The 21,481-nt window shown below is 30.2% G+C and overlaps 1 protein-coding gene across 2 annotated transcripts in view; it reads right to left on the bottom strand.

The window, feature by feature from the left end:
* Positions 1-483: 483 nt before the first annotated feature.
* The window catches only part of Non2 (upstream activation factor subunit spp27 homolog Non2), a 57,033-nt gene continuing 36,035 nt past the window's right edge, over positions 484-21,481 (bottom strand). Inside the window, exons 3-10 of one of the 2 annotated variants that reach the window (XM_067270564.1) lie at positions 19,608-19,664; positions 14,273-14,308; positions 14,034-14,111; positions 13,903-13,963; positions 13,765-13,829; positions 5,691-5,750; positions 1,902-1,956; positions 484-1,818 (exon numbers count right to left, since the gene is read on the bottom strand). In XM_067270564.1, the coding sequence (XP_067126665.1) occupies positions 1,751-1,818; positions 1,902-1,956; positions 5,691-5,750; positions 13,765-13,829; positions 13,903-13,963; positions 14,034-14,111; positions 14,273-14,308; positions 19,608-19,664 (480 nt within the window). In that variant the 3' untranslated portion in view covers positions 484-1,750. The remainder of the gene's footprint in view (positions 1,819-1,901; positions 1,957-5,690; positions 5,751-13,764; positions 13,830-13,902; positions 13,964-14,033; positions 14,112-14,272; positions 14,309-19,607; positions 19,665-21,481) is intronic. The other variant, XM_067270563.1, reaches the window with a different exon arrangement.

The following is a 21,481-nucleotide window of genomic DNA, read 5'->3' as shown; positions in this document are numbered from 1 at the left end:
AAAAAAAAATTGGGTTAGTGCATAATTTGATTATTATTATTATTAATGAGTTTTCAATTATATTAATAATGCAAATATTGAGACATTGAAAATGACTTATTCCAAATACATGGTGCCATCTGGTGATACAGATATGACCTTATTTTTACATACTAACAATGTAAAAAATATGCATCCTGTACTTTCTAACGTATATGCAAAATTTATCTTTTAGGTCCAGGTGCTTTAAGCCCTTGTCCCTCACTTATGTAATCCATATCTAATATATTATTCTATAAATTTCAATTCTTAATATGAACAATAAATCTTTTTCTTATTTAAAAAAAAATTAAAAAAACAATTGTATATAAATAATACTTTATTGTTGACATTCAATAAAAGCATTTAGATATCTTGCAATATTATACTATCAGACAACATTAATAAAAACTTTGTACATAATAATATTTATCATTTTAAACTTTATTAAATTTTATATTAATATATGAGAATTTAATTATTTTAATTTACATGTACCGGTACATTATAATAATACACACTGAATGCATAGATGTTTTGTAATTTTTAATTGTACATAGAAAGAAATATTTAAACAATTCTAAAAAAAAACCAATAAACATCCTTGTTATAGTTGTAAAATCATTAATTTAGCTTAAAATTTATTTATTATACATTTGAAATAAATATAAAATGCTGGTTACTGGTTACACATTTATATAATTTCAAATAATTGCATTTACTATTTTCAAATAGTTTATATGATAATTATATTTAGGAGAAATGAAAACAAATTTTAAACATTTTCTTCAACAATAATTCATGTAAACTATATGAAACTAGTTTATAACTAAAAAAAGAATTAAACAGTCCATGTATTAAATCATTTAATTTACTGAATAAAATAAAATTTAAAATTTTTTATCTATAAAACATCTTTTTAATAAAAATATTATACATTTTATATAATCTAAATCATGTACCAAATGTAACAAAAGTATATTTTCTGAAATTATTATATCTTAAACAATCTTTATCAATAAACACTTTTTATTCTTGGCATAAATTCACAAAAATATATATATATTTATACAATATATATTTATCTACATTATAAAATATATTCTTAGGCACTAAAATAATCTATTTTGAAAGAATTTAAATTAGCTTTATATAATTTCAAAATAAAATATGTAATTGTATAAGAATAACAAATTTTAGTAACATGAAGTGTTATATTTTTCAATTTGTTTTATATATTAACTTTTAAACATTCTTTCTACTTGATTAAAATAAGAAGCTACTTCATATAAAATATTATTTCAATTCAAGTGACCTCTCTCACTATTTTATAATTATAACATATGTTATTTTTTTAAAAATAAATATCAAAATCAATAATTCAAATTAATTTAGCTGCTCACAATTTAAATATCAATAAAAAACTGGATTTTCTTAAATATTAAGAATAATTTAAAAGTTGCCATATACAGCACAAATAATTTCTTTCTTGTTTTGAAATTATATATCTGATTTTTCTAATTAAATATTTTATTTCTGTTTAACATTACTTCTATACAATGTTATTACAAAATTTTATAAAGTACCAGTAATTTACTATTAGTAACAACAACATTTAATATTGACAAGCAAATTATAATATCCAAATTTAAATTTATCACATTAAACATATCTCTGCAAATTGTCTGATGAAGCTAAAAAAAATCTTTTATAAACTTAATTTTAAGGAATGTCACTTGACATCTTTTATGTGATTTTTCAGGTATTTCATCATTCCAAACATTCGAACTCTTTTCGTACCTTTAACAAAAAAACATAAAATCATACATAAAATATTTTATACATAATTAAATTAATTTATTTATATAATGTTTTAAACTTACCAAATACTTTCTGTAATTGGTCATCACAGATTGCAAACTGTTTATTTTTTGGATCCTAAAAATAAATTATCATTTAAAAAATTATATATATTAATATATATACTTTTACACATACACACAGAACCCATTTATTGTAATCACTTTAAAATATTCTTTACTGATACAGTAATAACCTATTAACAACATTAAGCAATTAGCAGATCTTATAGATGGAGTTATATTTTAATTCAAACAAATATCCTCAGTTGTTAACATTAAATAGGGTAAGTCAATAAGACTATAATTAGCAGAAATTCTTGTTTTATTGAATCTGACATTAAAAGGACACATTAAAACAAAAAGTGCATACTTAAAGACTTGTTAATATAATTATTACTATTAATTAATTAATAATAATTCATTCAATATTGTTTGCTGCATTTTTTAAAACTTGTGTTTAGCAGTAACTAGAGTATAATTAAAATAAGAAATGTTAACAATATTTAAACTATTGGATTTTGTGTGTTAACACACACACACACAAAATCCAATAGTTTAAATGTTGTTAACATTTCTTATTTTAATTATATTAGATCGCCCTAAAGCTGCGAAAAGTGGGCAAGGGCTACCTCACCAGGGGCAGATGAGGTTAAGGAAGCAAGCCCTACTTGAGGAAAAGGTGTTGAGAGTGGGAACACTGAATGTGGGAAGTATGACGGGAAGAGGAATGGAGGTGGTGGATATGATGCGGAGAAGGAGGATTGATGTCCTGTGCGTGCAGGAAACGAGGTGGAGGGGAGACAAGGCGAAGGAACTTGGAGATGGATGTAAATTGTTTTATAGCAGTGCAAACAGGAATGGAAGAAATGGGGTTGGAATAGTGGTGGCTGGCGGGTGGAGGAGCGAGGTACTGGAGGTGTACAGAAGAGGTGATAGGATGATGCGAATGAGGCTGAGTTTTGGAGATGATCTACTTGTGGTGTTTAGTGTGTACGCACCCCAGGTAGGATGTGCAACAGTGGAAAAAGAGTGTTTTTGGAAGGAATTGGATGAAGAAATGAGGACACTGGAAAGAGGGGAGAGAGTAATTGTGGGAGGCAACTTCAATGGGCACATAGGGGGGCGGAACATGGGCTATGAAAGGGTCCATGGAGGCCATGGGGTTGGGGAACTCAATCAAGAGGGGGAGAGTATATTGGGTTTTGCTGTGGCTTTCGACCTGGTGATTGTGAATTCGTTTTTCACCAAGCGGGAAAGTCATCTGATAACTTTCAACAGTGGGCCTCATAGTTTGCAGATTGACTATATCCTCACTAGACGAGAGCACCTTGCAACGGTGATAAATTGTAAGGTTATACCAACAGATCAGGTATCGGCGCAACATCAGTTGATGTGCATAGACATGAAGTCAAGAATGCATAGGAAAATTGGAAATACACAGATGAAGAAAATTAAATGGTTTCGTTTGACGGAGGAGAGGGTGAGGGCGGATTATGTGGAGAGGGTGCTGCTACAAATCTCGCAAGATTGGGAAGGGGTGCAGGACTGGTGGGCATATAATGCCCAGGCTATCAGGAACTGTGCGGAGGAGGTGCTTGGTGTAACATCTGGAAAGATTAGGGTGCAAAAGGAAGGTTGGTGGTGGAATGAAGGTGTGCAACAAGTTGTTAAGGTAAAAAAGAAGGCAAAACGGAAGTGGGACAGGTCACGTACTGAGGAAGATAGATTTGCGTATAAAACGGCAAAGCGTGAAGCTAAGAGAGTAGTGGCACAGGCAAAGGCAAGAGCATATGCGAATTTATACGAGGAGTTGGATACAAGGGAAAGACAGAAGAAAATATATCGTTTAGCCAAACTCAGGAATAGGGCAACGAAGGATATTTCGCATGTAAGGCAGATCAAGGACACGACAGGGATGGTCCTACGAGGGGAGAACGATATAAGAGAAGGATGGAAGGCATACTTTGAGGGACTTTTGAATACAGAGAATGAAAGAACAAACAGAGAGGAAGGAAGCCGAAACATGGGCATGGTACAGATGGTAACTAGAGAAGAAGTGGAAAGGGCCCTAAAGAGGATGAAGAACGGTAAAGCGGAGGGCCCGGATGGAATCCCTGTAGAGGTGTGGAAGTCATTGGGGAGGAAGGGTATTGATCTGCTATGGGACCTATTCAAAAAAGTCTTTGAGCAGGAGGAAATACCTAACGAATGGAGAGAAAGTATACTGGTACCTATCTACAAAGGAAAAGGGGATGTTCAAGATTGTAAAAATTATAGAGGAATAAAGTTGATGTCCCACACGATGAAGATTTTGGAAAGGGTTTTGGACGGAAGGTTGAGAGCAGAGGTGACCATTTCAGGAGAGCAGTTTGGATTCATGCCAGGACGATCAACAGTCGATGCCATTTTTGCCCTTCGGCAAATGTTGGAAAAATATTGGGAGAAGCAAACACAGCTGCATATGGCATTCATTGACCTGGAGAAAGCTTATGATACGGTGCCTAGACAAGAGCTCTGGAGGTGTCTAAGGGAAAAGCTGGTTCCTGAAAGGTATGTTAGATTGATCCAAGAACTGTATAGGGATGTGGCCACAAAGGTTAGGAGCTGTGTTGGAGTGTCCCGGTGCTTCAAGGTGGGAGTTGGTTTACATCAAGGGTCAGCACTGAGCCCCTTCTTGTTTAACATGCTGATGGAGGTGATCACGGACGAGGTCAGAGAAGAGGCGCCTTGGACCATGTTGTATGCAGATGATATCGTTCTGTGCGCCGAGACTAAAGAGGAGCTGAGGGTTAAATTGGAAAGGTGGTTGGGTGTGTTGGAAGGGAGGGGCATGAGGGTGAGCAGGAGTAAAACAGTGTATATGTGTAGTGGGGAGGTGGATGGTGCCCGGGAGAGTGATCTGGAGTTGAGGGGAGACGTATTTCGCAGAGTCAATACCTTTAAGTACCTGGGGTCAACTATGGCGGAGGATGGAGGTGTGGATAAGGAGGTGACAGGCAGGATTCAGGCTGGTTGGAGGAATTGGAGGGATATGTCAGGTGTGTTGTGTGATAAGAGGGTGCCGCTTAGGTTGAAAGGGAAAGTTTATCGGACGGTGGTGAGACCAGCTATGCTGTATGCTATTGAGACTGTGAGCTTAAGGAAAACCCATGTCAAAAGGATGGAGTTGGCGGAGATGAGGATGCTCCGTTGGATGTGTGGGGTTACGAGAAGGGATCACATTCGAAATGAATGTGTGAGGGGGACTGTGAAAGTTGCGAACATAGAAGCAAAGATACAGGAAGCAAGGTTGAAGTGGTTTGGTCATGTGGTACGAAGGGAAGAAGAGTATGTGGGAAGAAGGGTTATGCAGATGACAGTGAGGGGGAGGAGGAGGCGGGGACGGCCGCGGAAACGGTGGATGGATCTTGTGGCGGAGGACTTGAGAGAAAGGCATCTGAATGTGGAGGCAGCCCAAGACAGGGAGCAGTGGAGACGACTCATCAGAAACAGCAACCCTACATAGAGTGGGAAAAGCTGAGGAAGAAGAAGAAGAAGAAGAAGAAGATTTTGTGTGTGTTATCAACTACACATTTAGACAGTTTAAAGGCTGACAGTGGAAAAATGCCTGTGTACTGAAGATAATCATAACAGTAACCAAAAGTCACTACAATAAGCAAAATTTTAAAGTGTATTTTAATTTATGTTTAAGCTAATTCTGACATTAGTCAACTTGATACTATTTATGAATACATTATGCAGATCCTATTGTGTATGTACACACATATATACACAGAGAATTAAAATATTTAAATAGATATTCTAACTTACAAATAAATTTCTTTCACGAGCTATTTCCCACATCTTTTTTACAACATCATGCCTGGCCATCTGAGAAAAACAAATTTAATATATATTAGTCTTTTTTAACCAAATAAAATATTTTATAAACAAGAAAGAACAAAAGTTAATGTAAATATTTTCCATTTTATTTATTTTATTATTTCATAATGTATAAAAACAATTACAGTAGAGCGTCGTTTATCCAAATCAATTTGGGACTGGAGTTGTTCGGATAACTTACTTTTTGGATAACTGATTATGTACAAAAAAATATATTAACCTATCCCATGTTGAAATTTTTCTCCGTTGCATGTCACTTCATGTTGAATTTTCGTCAATTTTAAGCCTAATGAAAATTTTTATAACAATAATCGTGGCTATTGTATCGTTAAAAATTATTTCTTTATTTTATACAAACAAAATAAATATATTGAAAAATATAAAAAGAAAAAAATTATACTTTAGAAGTTAATCTAGTATCAAAAACGTTCGATTCAGCACGATACAGTCCGACTGGAAAGCTTTTGGTTAACTGATGTTTTGGTAGATCGGCGTTTGAATAAATGATGCTCTACTGTACTCACAAAATAAACCAAACAAAATGCCAAATTATTAGGCTATTATATGGCTAAATTAAAGATTAGACACTATTAATTTGTCTAGAGATAGATTGTCTATCTCTAGACAAATGAGTTAGTTTCTAATCTTCTAACTTATAATAGCACAATAATTTGGCATTTTGTTTGGTTTAACTAATAAATCAGGTTTAGAGATGATGCTGATACTCACAAAATAATTAAAAATATTAACATTATAGATGTATCAAATTCTACATCATATTTAAACTTCATTTGTCCTGATGCTTTTTCATAGCATTTTGAAATAATTGGTTTTATAAATAAGACCTTTTCTATTTTCCATTTATAAAAACCTAATACAATTATGCATTAAAAAATATTCAAAATTTTCCACACAATTTTGGTGAAAAAATGGCATTTAATAGTCAAAATCATCTGAAAAGTCAATAGAAATTTGTAGTATGCCATGAAAACCAAGGTAATGTGAAATAACAAATCATAAAAGCTGTGATTAATTTTTTTTTTGTATAAATGCAACTAGCCATGGTTATTAATGGAGAACATTAATATCGTATTTCTGATTTGAAAAACTAAATTTCTGGAATAAACAGGAATTTCAGATATTTTTTTTAATAAATCATAAAAAAAGTTAAATCATTTTAGGAATAAATTTAAAGCCAAACACATTAAAAAATTGAAAATTTACTTAGAGAAACAGGCTTAAAAGTTCAAAACTAGAATCAGAAAGAAACTGATATCCACTATAGGCATGCTTTCATAGATAAGGATAATCTGTAATTTTTGTGCATCAGTATGTGGTAATCATGATCATCAGATTTGAATCCTTGTGATTTCTGATCTGGAACTTAAAAATATTATTTATTATTGCCTATTATGGTACTAAGATGGATGTTATGAACATGTTGTTTTATTAGTAATAATAACAATAATCAGTTAAATATAAGCAATGATAATCAAAAGTCTATATGCTTTTTGAGTAACTTTATAAATAAGTCTTTATTTAAGAAATTTGGATTAAACAGTAGAAGGGTGACAGTGAATCACAATGTCATACCTTTTATAACAGAATGCCTGAATATGCTTTTAAGACTAAAAGTAATCAATCAATTTTATCATTTGCTCTGACATATCATAAATGTACAGCATACAAAGCAACCATTTTATGTACTAACAGGATAATCTGTTACTTACAGATGAGACTATGTCTTGCCTATAAAATTGTGCTGCTGTCAACGGCTGGACACTTTAGAGGTATGAAGGAGTACATGTCAGGAGTTACAATTTGGCACAGAGTATTTGGTGCCCAAATCATGTGCACATAAAAAAACCAGACTTGTAGGTCGTCAGGGAATCAAGAACTGAGTCAAAATAAAATACAAAATGGCGACACTGTTTCTACAAACAGGTGCTAGTACGAGATTTGTGCATGCGTTGCTTGTTGGAAATTTCAAAATGCGAATGTTGCAAAATCGAATTTTGACAAACGTGTGACACACATTAGGCATGTAGTCTCTTGCTCTTCAGGATATCAGGTACAATTTGGGTACAAATATCTTCCCGCTTACCATAGCTAAGAACAGGCTGTGACAATGTGACCTGTTGTAACCACGATGTCAACAAAGCCCACCATAATCTACACCAGGACCCCGAGTACTGGTGTTGGCTTTTCCTCGTTGGTTAGTGCTCATTTTTCTCTTTTCCTTAGAAAATGGTGTGCAGTTGAGTCCTGAGTCTCCAAGACATAGTCTCGTCCAAAAAATGGTGTTGTCATTTTACTTGTTTGTACATATTTTATTGTGTTTTAATTCAATTGATTTCCTAAAATGTAAAGTTTTAGGTTTAAACTTTAATGCATTATAATTTTTCCCATGTAAATAATGGGATGTAGTAATAATTAGTATTTTTGTGCAGGATGTCTGAGCATAAACAGAATACTGATGTTAAATGCTTGAATATATTTCTTTTAAAAATATTTCTACAAGCACAAAATTCAACATTATCTTCAAAAGATCTGTTGATTCCATTATATTTAAATTTATACACAATCAAACAATGAAAGAGCCAGAAAATATTTAATTTATTAACATTTTTTGGATAGATTCATCTCATCTTCAGATCATGTTGAAATGTATCTCTAACTCAATCAACAGTGTCTCATGCAAGATCTCAACCTGACTACCCTAATCATTTAGCTAGCAGAACTCAGGCAGCCAGTTTGTAAAATTTTCTGTCTCTGTACGTGAATGTTTCCCAAACTTGGTCAAGAACCAGCACAACACCATTGGAAAGGACACAGTTCTAGCAAAGTCCAGGACATAAAATGCTTTCTAATTTCTAGTTATCACCATTTTCACTTATAGTAATCACATGTAAATTTATGCCATGCACAAAATTAAAAAATAAACCTTTGAGAGTTTTTTTAAACTCAAGCTTCATTCTTGTAACTTCAATAGTTCATGTACAATTAATTTTTGAAATCAAATAGGGATGTAAGGATAACCTTGTATTATATATAAGGCTAGGGCATCAAGGCACTTAAAAGATCGTATAAACAGTTATATTAATAAAATGAGAGATAACATATTATTTTTAGTGCCTACATGTCCTCTAATTTTATACATGTTCTGGTTAAATCAATAAATCTGGTAAATATGCACAATCCAGAATTAACAACATAACTGTCTATTGATGTTACAGAAACAATTTATTTAAGTGAGTACTTTCAACAGTTTATACTGTTCTCTTCAAGCTATATTATCATACACAGAGAACAGGTTTCTGTAATGCAAATAGACAGTTGTGTCGTTAATTCTGTATCATTGCTTGGCATAGAGTGTCTTTACATTTTATATTATGCATAATCACTAGATATTTTGCATAATAGCCAGTTTTGGTGAATGTGATAAATTAGTCATGTTTTTGTAAAATTAATTACATTAATTTATTATGAACAATAACCAGCATCCTCTGATTAAAGTGATAAATCTTACTTTTCTGCAAGTTTGAACTTGTCTCAGTATTGAGTCTGATTACATGTGTGCATAGTATTGCCAACTCTTGCAGAATTCCACTAAATTACTGGGTTTTTTTAAATGTATAATGGCATAGCAATAATGCTAGTCTAAACAGATAAATTTTTATAAATGTATAACAAAATAAAAACAATGAAATAAATTAATTACAGAAATGATTAGTATCTTTTTACAGTAAAATTAGACTTCACACACAAAAATATATGCTTTGAGAATTATAAATTTAACAGTACCATTAATTCAATTGCCTCTATGTCCTTATTGTATACTATTTTTGTTATATTATTGTCTACTTAGCATATTATTAGGACTTATTATACAGGTGTTTTCATTTCTGCAAAAAAAGGAAGTCTTATTCAGAAAAAAACAATCTTTACTTTTCACCTCGTAACTTATAATAAGTCCTAATAATATGCCAAGTCCTAAGTAGACAATAATATAACAAAAATAGTTAACAGTAACTATTTTAATCTGTACAAGCAGACATTATGGACAATAATAAAAATCAAACTGAGACTGATGTTACTAGTCCAAATCAAAACAAGAGCAGTCCAGAAATATCAGTTTGTCCTGTTCCAACAAGTAGGAGGTTGTCTGTATAAAAATGGTAACAATAAAAACATTGTACTTTATAATAAATCACTTGCCAAAAAGGTTTGGTTGTTATGTAGAATAACTGGTAAAAATAATTAATTGTATGTATTTTATCACATTAACCACAAATATTGATTATTGTAAAATAACCTATGATTATGCATAGTAACCAATTTATTAGATCAGCAGTTCCCAACCTTTTCTTCAGTATGCTCCCCCAGCATATGAATAATTGTTTATTGCTCTGTATTCAATATTTATGTATTTTTTACTACAAATTAAATTATACCAGTAAAGTTTGATTGAAAATATGAAGCAAAAATATAATTGCACTACTAAAAATACAAAATAACTACCTACAGCACTTTGCACAAATAAAATAGGAAATTTCTGTACATAGTGTACAACCATTTATTCCTTCTGAATAAAGTTATAATAATGTAAATTTAAAAAGTGTTTTCCATATTTTCACAAACTGTAAACATTAATGTGGAATTTGAGCTTATTTTGAATTGCACAAAATGATCAATGTTTGGTTCTAACTGTCAGTTCCATGCAAAGGTCATTTTACTGCCGGAGCTATGGCTTTCACTCAAGTTAGAAGGCAGCTATTCTTTCCTGCCATAGCTGCAGTGCCATTGATGCATAAACCTATACAATCAATCCAAGTCAAGCCTTCAGCACAGACAAATTTATTAAGTAAGTGAATATGTCTTTGCCTGAAGTTGTTGTTGGGACTGTTTTACAAAACACTAACTCTTCTCTTATATTTCCTTCTATGGCATATCTCCCATAAAAAATAAGCTGAGCCAGTGATGAAATAGTGATTGATTCATTGAGTTGTAACATAAATATTTGATTTTGTTTTACTTCTTGAATTAGATGCATTTTCAAATCCATAACCAAGTCATTGATTCACCATGAACTGTGTTATTTGACAGTGGAATATTTTGTAATGCCTTTGCAGCTGCTTCTCCATTCATAATGTGACACATTTCTAAAGCTGGCAGAAGCAACAAATTCTCAGCAATAGTGTGCGATTTCTTTTTTAGTGATTTTCAAAGTCACTACATAAGAAGCTTTCAACACTTTGTCATACCATGGCTTCTTTTGACATTACAGTCTTCTGCCATTTCAATTCCATCTTTTTTCTAACAAAAACTCACAATCCTTTTATAAATAATTTTCATGCACTGTTTCCAGTTATCTTTTAAGCTTCATGAGTTTTTAAGGCTGTCATTGATGAAAACTTGAAAATAAGTGACACACCGGGGCTGTTGAATGCCAGATTTGATACAAAAACAAGAAAATCCAAACTTCATATAACTTGTCATATTGTCTGCACTTTTTCTTTCCTTTATCAGGGGGGCATATACTTATGCTGTCCTGCTACTATTATTAGGTTTACTTTGGTCTTCAGATTCTGCACTATTCATAGTTCTCTTCAAATAGTAGTCCATTCTAAATATCAAGACGATTGGTTTAATTTAGTAGATTAAATAAAATATGGTGACAGTCCCAATAAGCATTAAATGTGCAACAAAGAAAACAAATAAGAGTGTGACGGAAAATTATCATGTGCTTGTGGAGGGTTATCACATTGTGTTTTTCTGTTTTTTATCCACATACACTCACTCATCAGCCATATTACCAAATAGCATTGCGTGCATCAGCTTGGCCTCCCGTGAAGATATACTGTGCCTCCCAAGGAAGGCATGCCTTGCCAGTTGGGAATCACTGTATTAGATTAACTGCAACATATACATGGTGATTCACTGGTGGAGTTCAGTAGATTTTTTTTCTTGAAAATCATTGGAAATAGGAAGATGGAACTACAAGTTTATACGACAGATGGGAACATTTTGGTGACCTTGGATAAAAACTATCTTGAAAACTGTAAGGTTTAAGAAAATGTGACCTATTACAAAAGATGCTTATTTTGTCACATACAATTCACATAATAGTTCAAAAGCACCCCTTATAATTTATGAAAAAAACCTTATTTTGTTTTGTATCTCAGAAACTACTGATTTTTAAGGTCATGCAAGGTCACTAAAACTGTCACTGTCTGCTCTATAAACTTGGTAATTAGTCCCATCTTCCTACCATCTACAATTTCAAGAAAAAAACTTCTTAAGGCCACTAGAGAATCACCCTGTATACTGTATATAATATATATAATTATTTACATTTCAATCAATATATTATTAAAAACTATTAACGTTGGTTTTATTTTGTGAAATCTTAATCAAAAAGAGCCAGATGAACTGATTGATCAATGAATATGGTTTAAATTTTTATATTGTTTGAAGAGTCACTAAAGATATTCCTATTGATAAGTTGTATTCTTATTGTACACCTTTTAATACTTTTATTAATTATGCATGAAGTGAAAATTTTTGTATATACAGTCAAACTTCAGGTTTCAAATGCTTTGTTTTTTGAATAAACTTTTGAATGCCATATTTGCCCATTGCTGAGCAAGCCTGGTGTCATTAGATGTCATGACATGCACTATCAATTACATTGTTATTCATATTATATTTCAATGTGCATGCATGTAAGATACTACTTCTGTTTATCAGTAAGCATCTCAATTGAATTTAAATCAAATTAATTAATAAAACCCATGTTAATTAACATTCACATAATATAAATGACATTCACAAATCCATGTTTAAAGGTGCTTAACTTAAGTCAAATGACAAAAATTTATTAATGTAATTATATATTATAATACTGTATTAAAAGTTAATTTAATATTTATTAATACTAGATAGCCAGTTAATTAAAACCAAAAGTAATACAATGATAATTAAAACTCTGGTTTTAAACTGAAACTGAAATTAAAAATAAAATCAAAATTAATTAATTAAAATTAAAATCAAATCAACTGAAAAATAATATGTCAAAAAGTGTAGATAAAATACTTGTCAGTCATGTTTGATTTGGTTATATTTCATGCAGGCAGTCAGAGTTGGCATTTTTATACTTAAAATATAGCTAAAAAGGTAAAAAAATTCCTGTTTTGGGGGTCGGGAATGAATTAATCTATTTTACATTGTTTATGGGAAAATTTGTTTCGATTTAAGAACAAATCGGTTTTCAAACTTTTAAGAACAAATTAAGTTCATAAACTGAGGTTTGACTGTAAAATGTTGTAATATAGAATAAAAACCAACCCGATACATTAAATTTTTCAAATGATCTGCCAGATTTTTATCAGGCTAACTTACGGCTTCTTGATGATTAAAAAAACTGGTTTTTTTTTATTGGACTAACTCCATAACTTAGTCCAATAAAAATCCAGTACATTGTTTAGAAATTCTAATATAAATTAACACATGTTAATTTATAATATGTATTATGTATTAAACATAATAAAAAATTTACAGCATATTTTTAAGCTTTCTATAAATATTACTTAATTAGAAAAAATTTTACAAATGAAAGAGTAAATTGAAATATAACATAATAGATGTATTGTATATTGAAAATAAAAAGAGATAAACAATAAAAATGTTAAAAATAAATAAATAATTTTCTTCTGCGAAAATGGATACTAGTGGAAGAAAATGTTATCCAATAAAAATAATAAAATGTAATATACTCAAGAAATTAAAACACTGAAAATAAAATAAATTTATTTTCAAATAATCATCAAATTTTATATATATATATTTATTTAAATAATAGTGCCATTACAACTGTAAAATTTTCATTTTTAAGCATAAAAATGGATTTGTAATAAAACAAGAATAAAAGACTGTTTCAAAGATATGAAAAAATTAAAGTTTAGTGTTACTTTAAGTAATAGTTTTAAAATTTCATAATTACCTCATTAGCTCCAACAACTGCAGCTAATTCAGATGATAAAATACACTTTTTTGTATATGTTGTCTCTGAAGAATATTTATTAAAATATATTTACCTTTTGTTCAAATAAAATTTTTTTTTTAATATAAAGCATTATACCTTTCTTAGTTCTTACAATCTGTTTAGGTTTTTTTGGTTCTTTTCTTTCTTTTTTGTTAGACTATTAAAAACAAAAACGTAAAATTACAAAGAAATGATCACGTAAGTAAAAAAGAAATATTAATCATTACAGTTTTTTTCACAGCTCGACTCCTGGATTGAACTTCTTCTTCTTGAAGTTTCCTTGCTAGTGCCTCATCATCTATATCCTGTATAAATAATAAAAATTAATATTTTAGTATTTTTTAAATTTATGCTTTACAGATTAAAGGTAATTAAGCAAATGCATTTTTTACATCTTAGTTTCAAATATTTTTAGGTAAAATCAAATAAAAATAATTTTAGCCATCTTTATTGACAGCATAATTACCGAATCACTATCTTCATGAGAATAACTTTTCTCCTTCTGTAAAAATGAATTTTAAAAATAAGATAAAATAAATAAATAATTAATTTTCAGATTATTTATATCAATATGTTGTAAAAAAATGAATTTCTACCATTTTTTACAGCTGTAAATAGAGAATTTGATATTGAAGCTTCTTATAGAATTTTACCTCTCAAATGATACAGAAATAAAAGTATAATAGGAGAGGCCTATCCTAAAGTCTAAAATTGAAGCATCATAAATGTATTTCAAGTTTAAAATACATTATTAGCTTCAATTTTAGACTTTAGAATAGATATATATATATATGTTATGGACAAAGTGATTAATCAGGCATTATTCATAATGACCAAAAAGGGCACGCAGTGTGATAAATATTGATTCATTTATCAAATTGACCGGTCATTATGAATATTGCTACCATCTAGTTAAGCAAAGTGATAATAATACGTTGAGGAGTGATCATCCGACATACGCTAGCCAATCGGCACTCGGTCGCATGTGTGTATCGTGTTTAGTACTGAATTTTAAATTTGCTTAAAAAAACTCCACTTATTTCATTTAGAAATATTTATTTTTTGTGAATTATTTCAAAGTACTATTAACTGGTATTCGGTAAGTTAGAAGTAACTTCTATTTTTGACTCTCACTTTTTCTATCATTAACAAATATGCTGATTTTGTAAAATTTAATTGTTTTCGCCTTTTTCTGCTATTAACTCGTTTAATCGGTTGTTCATGTCACTTAATTATTCCTTCATGATTGTTACTTTTGTCAAAGAAAAAAGATTAGCTACTGGTCACGTAAATTTAAAATTCGGTACTAAATGCAATACGCATGTGCAACTAAGATGTAAGTTCTGATTGGCTAGCGTATGTCGGATGATCACTCCTCAACTTTGCCTGACTAGGTGGTAGCAGTATTCATAATGACCGGTCAATTTGATAAATTTTTGAAATTTATTACAATGCCCAATTTTGTTGGTTATTATTCATAATGCCCATATTAATCACTTTGTCCATAACATATATATCCTTTACATATACATTATGTTGTTATATATATAACAACAATGAATATATTGAAAAGTCAAATCATAACCTGTTTCCAACAAAGAACCAATTTAAGAATTGAACCCATATCCTAGATAGGAAGAGCAAAATAAAATTCATTTGCATTTTAACAACAAATCAAACTATAGTATTGTAGAATCAATTTCTTTTTTAAAGAAATATATATGTAAAATTACATATACAATAAAAAATATATATGTAAAATTACAAAACAAATCTTCCCATAAACACTATTTGGTGCACAATGTACGTTAATAAAATATGATATAACAAGCAATTATTTATTGTGACATTTTCATAATGCCAGGCTGCAATTTTTAATCATATTTTTTAAATTAATTTAATTTAAAATATATGCTCTCCACCTCAAATTAGTAGTGTCTTTCCTCTGTACATCATACTTTTCCTGTTAGCAACAGTCATGCTATCTAACTCCTTACAGGGGAAAATTTTTAAATTGAAATTATGTTACTTCTAGTTTACATTGGAAGTTCATATACAGTTAATTGGGGCATAACCTTTCATATCTGGTCTCAGATTTCATCTATCTAATGCTGTTCTCGGGATTAAGGAAAGACAGACAAACAATAATGGGAATTTACAGGTCTACAATTTTTTCAAATTGCAACCCAATGAGAAAAACTATTCATCAACACTTCAATTTCTTTTGGTCAAATATGACAATAAGCAATTTCCTACAAACAAATTAAAACTCAATCATTATTCCAAACAGATACTTATTGAGAATATCAATATAAGAAAAGAAGACATTGTTAACTCTCATTTCATAATATGCCTCATTTAATATTGGTACACTATAGAGCTATTACCATTATGCTTGAAATTTTGTTGTGCAACATATGAATACAGTGTGAGAATTACACATCAGACTAGCTCCAGTTTTTGAGTTTTTGGTAACAGTAAATCTGGAAAAGGAGAAAGACAGAAATAATTTAAATTTCAGCCTTTTTTTACTGGAAAATTGCTAATATAGTCATAAACAGCTGGTCAGATGAATTGACTTGAGATAAAAAATTAATATCTCAATAACTTGCAAGTAATGTTATTCACAAAAAAATTTCAGGCAGAATTTTGTGAACTAAATATAAAAACAAATCAGCAAAGTAATGAGAATCTGAAAATGATTAAATGTATATAGTATAACTGAACATTTAAAAGTTGTTTCAAACATTATCATTTACATTAGTATTTTTAAATGCTAATATATTTTGTAAATACAGTCAAGTCCGCATAAGTCAACACCCGGATAACTTGACACCATCGGTTAAGTAGTCAGTTTTCTGTGGTCCCGGGCGACTTACATAGGCATTAATGTTAAAAAACTCTGGTTTACTCGACACCATTTAACTCGTCACCACTGAATAAGTCGACATGCTTTTGCTGTTCCACACTGTAATAAGTCGTCACCCCCTCCGAAAAAATGAATTCACTCTGCATGTGTGGTACGAACTCATTTTTTTTTTCAGGAGGGGAACTCGATTTATTTATTAATATATATATATATATATATATACACATATTAATAAAAACGCCTTAACATTTTATGTATAAAATAATAACAGATAAACAAAAAGAAAATATACAATCTATATCATCACACCAGAATCCAATTTTGCATTTTCTCATTCCAGAAGCATTAAGAATCCTTAGATGTTACTTGCCAACAATTGACAATTGTGAAGATGATGTTTTCAAGGCGTTCCTGATAGTTGAAAAAGAAAGTCGAGACAGTTAAGTGCTTAAAACAAACAACACTAAACGAATTTTTCAGTTTTTCATCTACAGAGTAATAGTAAATGGAGGACACAATGTATTGTAAGCCTATACTACTGTACAACACACTACTGCATTTTCTTAATTGTAGTTTTCTGTTTTTTTTTTCTAACCTTGCTTTAGTCGTCACATTGGATAACTCGACACATTTCCACTTCCCCTTGGGGTGTCGACTTATGCGGAGTCGACTGTACTTAAGAAATTTCAAATATAATGATTAGTTGATTAGTATTTAAAATTACTAAATTACAATTGTTTCATAAATATAAAATGCTTTTAATAATAAAACTGTTATTTTTATGTCAATTGTGCTTACAATTATATATTATATTTTTTTTAAGTTCTAACAACTGATGATATAATTTCTACTATAAATAATAAAAATTATTTGCACAACAATTTCAGCAAAGATAACAATGAAAAATAAGAATAAAAAATTTTGATAGGAAGACAGCTATGGATAAAAAGATCAATACATCATTAAAAATAATAAAACATAATGTATATAGGAAATTGTATCATTAAAAACTATTTCTTTATTTTGTGCAAACAAAATAAATATATTGAAAAATATAAAAACAAAAAAAATTTATACTTTAAAAGTTAATCTAGTATCAAAAACGTTCGATTCATGACACAGTCCGACTGGAAAGCTTTCGGTTGATTGGCTTTCGGATAAACAACGCTCTACTGTATTATATTCTAAATAAATCACATGAATTGTGCAGTTTTAAAATTTTACTATTTAAACTAATGGTAGATGCCATAATTGCATTAAGCACAAGTGAATCTATCTTACTAACACATTATAGACATGAATAATGGAATATGATGATAAATAGTTTCAATACATTTTATTCATGCTAAAAACATTTAGCATGAATAAAATGTATTGAAACTATTTTAAACTTATCCAAACTGCTATCATTTTAGCATGGATAAGCTAAAATTATGAATAAATCACAAGGATTTTTTCAAAAAAGGATTCATTCTTGAAAAGTTCTAAAAACAGAGATGAAGAAGAAAACAAGGTATAATCTGGGATGAAGAAAAAAAAAATATAGTTGAGTCCTCATAAGTCGACACCCCAAGGGGAAGTGAAAATGTGTTGAGTTATCCAATATGATGACTAAAGCGAAGTTGAAAAAAACCACAATACTATAATTAGTAAAATACAGTAGTGCAATGTATGTCTCTGACCATCCATCACTGGCACTAAAGTTGGTTTCTATTCCAAGTACCCCAGCAATTTCCATCGCCTTTTGTTTCAGTATCAGTCCCAAAACAGGAAGATTCAATGAACGAATTGGCTTTAGCCAACATACAAAAGCATCTTCGATATCTTTGTACGGCGACATTCTCTAGCATTTTCGAGATAGCCGCAACAAAAATCCAAGGAAAAGTTTCTTAATTTCCTCTTTTTCCATTAACAGCCAAAGAATGTAACTGTGCTATATGTGTAATTTTGAATCATGAAGGTATTTTGAACAATGTATACTGATTTTTCTATCCTGTTATTTTAAAATTCGGTCTTTCAAACATGCACAATTTGCAAAACTGCTGTATATATAAAATTTATATAATTATGAACAATTGCTTACAGAATTACAATGTATCTAGTGAAGACTGTAGAAAACTTAAAAAATATTTTTTTACTCTGTAGCTTTCACTAAGCTACAGAGTGAAAGAGGTATGTTTAAAAATATAGAAAAACTTTTTATGTATATTCTTTAATATAATATTTTACAATAAAGTAAATTAACAAATTTTTGATTTGTATAATATAATGTAATCTGATAAAGGCTATTTCTTAAATATAATTAAAGTATTCTAAATTTTTTAATCATTGAAGTTATCAATAGGTAGTGATACTTTAATCTCTAATGTCAACTTACTGTAATTAATTAATTAATCATCAACAAATATTCTAGTATACTTCTGAGGTCACTTGGAAATTCAAAATCTAATAATGCTGAATATATTTCAAACAATAAATAAAGTTTATTTCTGAATTTCATTTCTAAAGAATTACAAATTACAAATGTTTAATACAGTTATCCCAATTCAAGATCTGCTCTTTAGCCAGATGTAAGAAAATGAGCAGCTAGTTCCTAATTCAGTTATAGGTTTCTAAATAGAATCCCTTGGATGGCAATAATGAAAAATATAGTGTATTAGAATATAAAGTTAGAAATAATAATATTGAATTATCTACTTTATATTAATTAAGAGCTGATATTTTGAAAATTTCATAAAATATTCAATAAACTTCCCTAAAATTAAGTTTAATTTTTAGTGTTTTCAATCTTATATATCTAGTGTATTTTAAATGAGCTTTATATATATAATTTAATTATGTAAATAATATAAACAAAAAGTTAATTTAATATATAGTTATTTCTGCATTTCTCAATCAGTTTATGCTTTCTTAACAGCTATCAATAACTTACCTTCATATTTCGCTTTCTGTTAACTGTTTTGGTTTTCTTTTGTGGTGGTTCATTCACCTGTAAAATAAATTTCAATACATATCAGAAAATGAAAAATAAGGTTTATAAAATAACAATAAATTTAATCTATTTGAAAAACCAATGATCATATAAAAAATTAATAAATTATATATAAAAATTTGATTATTATTATGTTTAGTGAGTTATACTCGCTTGACACCAGTTACTGTGTACTATGACAGACCAGATTCAGGGCACAGCAATGCAAACAAAACAAAAATTAAATGTGTCAGTGTGTGTGTCTGTATTCAGGAATTTCCTAACAATATGGTGTATATTCAATATAGTGGCCTTCTGTATTGTGATGTATGTATTTCTATTCAACTATAATGTTCCCAGGCTTTTGTGTAGTGTGTGTGGTATGACTGTAGGAAAGAGAATGACAAGTACACTATCCATCCTCCACAGATGCCTTATTTCCTGGGCAGGTTCCATGTACTTGCTGATTTTTTCAGTGCAAGCATTTTGTATATTGTGAGTGTTTGGAATGGATATGTCTATAATGTATGTGATTTTATTGTGTTTGTCAATAAATGTGATGTCTGGTCTGTTGTGGTAAATTGTTTTATCTGTGATTATGGCTCTGTCGTAGTACATTTTGTTCGTGTTGTTCTCCAATACTGTCTGTGGAATGTATTTGTAGTATGGTTTGTGGATGTCTAATAATTTGCGTTTGTTTGCAAGCTCTTGGTGTATTATATTTGCTACTTGATTATGTCTATGTAAATAATCTGTCTGTGCCATTGGGCTCCTCGGAAATGTTGTTTAACTCCGATAATCTTATGGTGACTAAATTAAACTATGGGAGATTTTCTTGTTCACTTAGTCAAAGCTTGATTATTGTTCTTGTTTATATGAGAATAGATCTTTATGATTTTCTGTTAAAAAAAAAATGGAAGACTTGTTGATGAATTTCCCTGACGATGATATAGTTATTTTAGGTGACATGAATGCCAGAATAGGCGAGGAACTAGATAATTTCTATGCTGGGAGTAATATTAATGTTCTAAATTCCCAAAGATCTAATGACTTAACATTGAACCAAAGAGGAAAAAGTTTTTTACAACTGATTAAGTCACACGGATTATATATTTTAAATGGTCGATGTGCCTCAGACAATCCGGCTAAATTCACTTTTCTTTCAACAGTTGGTCTATCTGTTATAGATCTAATAACAGTAAATGTTTATTTACTAGATAGATTATTGGATTTTAGAGTTCTTGATATTTTCAATTCTGATCTCTTTCCAATCTCAATTTCATTTGAATTTATGACGGATAGCGTGCAGACTCTGAAACTCCCAAAAATTCGTTACGTATGGAAACAAGATAGATCGGATGACTATTTATCTTTGGTTAGCTCGCTGTATACCTTGATTAAGACAACTTTTTCTCTGGATGCGTAGAGTTACTATAATGAACTATTAAACATTTTGTTGACTTCAACTTGACAATGTGGGATGGTCAAGAAGAACGTTTCCTTGTTATCATTTGAGAAGCACTGGTTTGATCCACAGTGTCTACATTTAAAGAAATCTAAGAACCGAATGCTATGAATGTTTTGAAGAAACAAAATTATATTTGCTACTTGATTGTGTCTACGTGAATAATCTGTCTGTGCCAAGAGCTTGCAACCAGAAGTGATGTGTTGTATAGTTTCTGGCATGATGGTGATAATTTCTGTATGTGTCATTTGTGAGTATTGTATCTTTGAGTATGTGTTTTCTGTAGTTTTTTTTAGTATTTATGACCTGATCCTATATGGCAATCATAAAGCCTTCTGTCTTCCCAAAGAGGCATCCCTGAGGTAACCAG

The sequence above is a fragment of the Centruroides vittatus genome, unplaced genomic scaffold (genome assembly GCF_030686945.1).
Source record: "Centruroides vittatus isolate TY-2023 unplaced genomic scaffold, ASM3068694v2 contig_371, whole genome shotgun sequence".
NCBI lineage: Eukaryota > Metazoa > Arthropoda > Arachnida > Scorpiones > Buthidae > Centruroides > Centruroides vittatus.
Note: the sequence above shows the minus strand (reverse complement) of the source record. Positions and strands in the feature narration are given on the sequence as shown.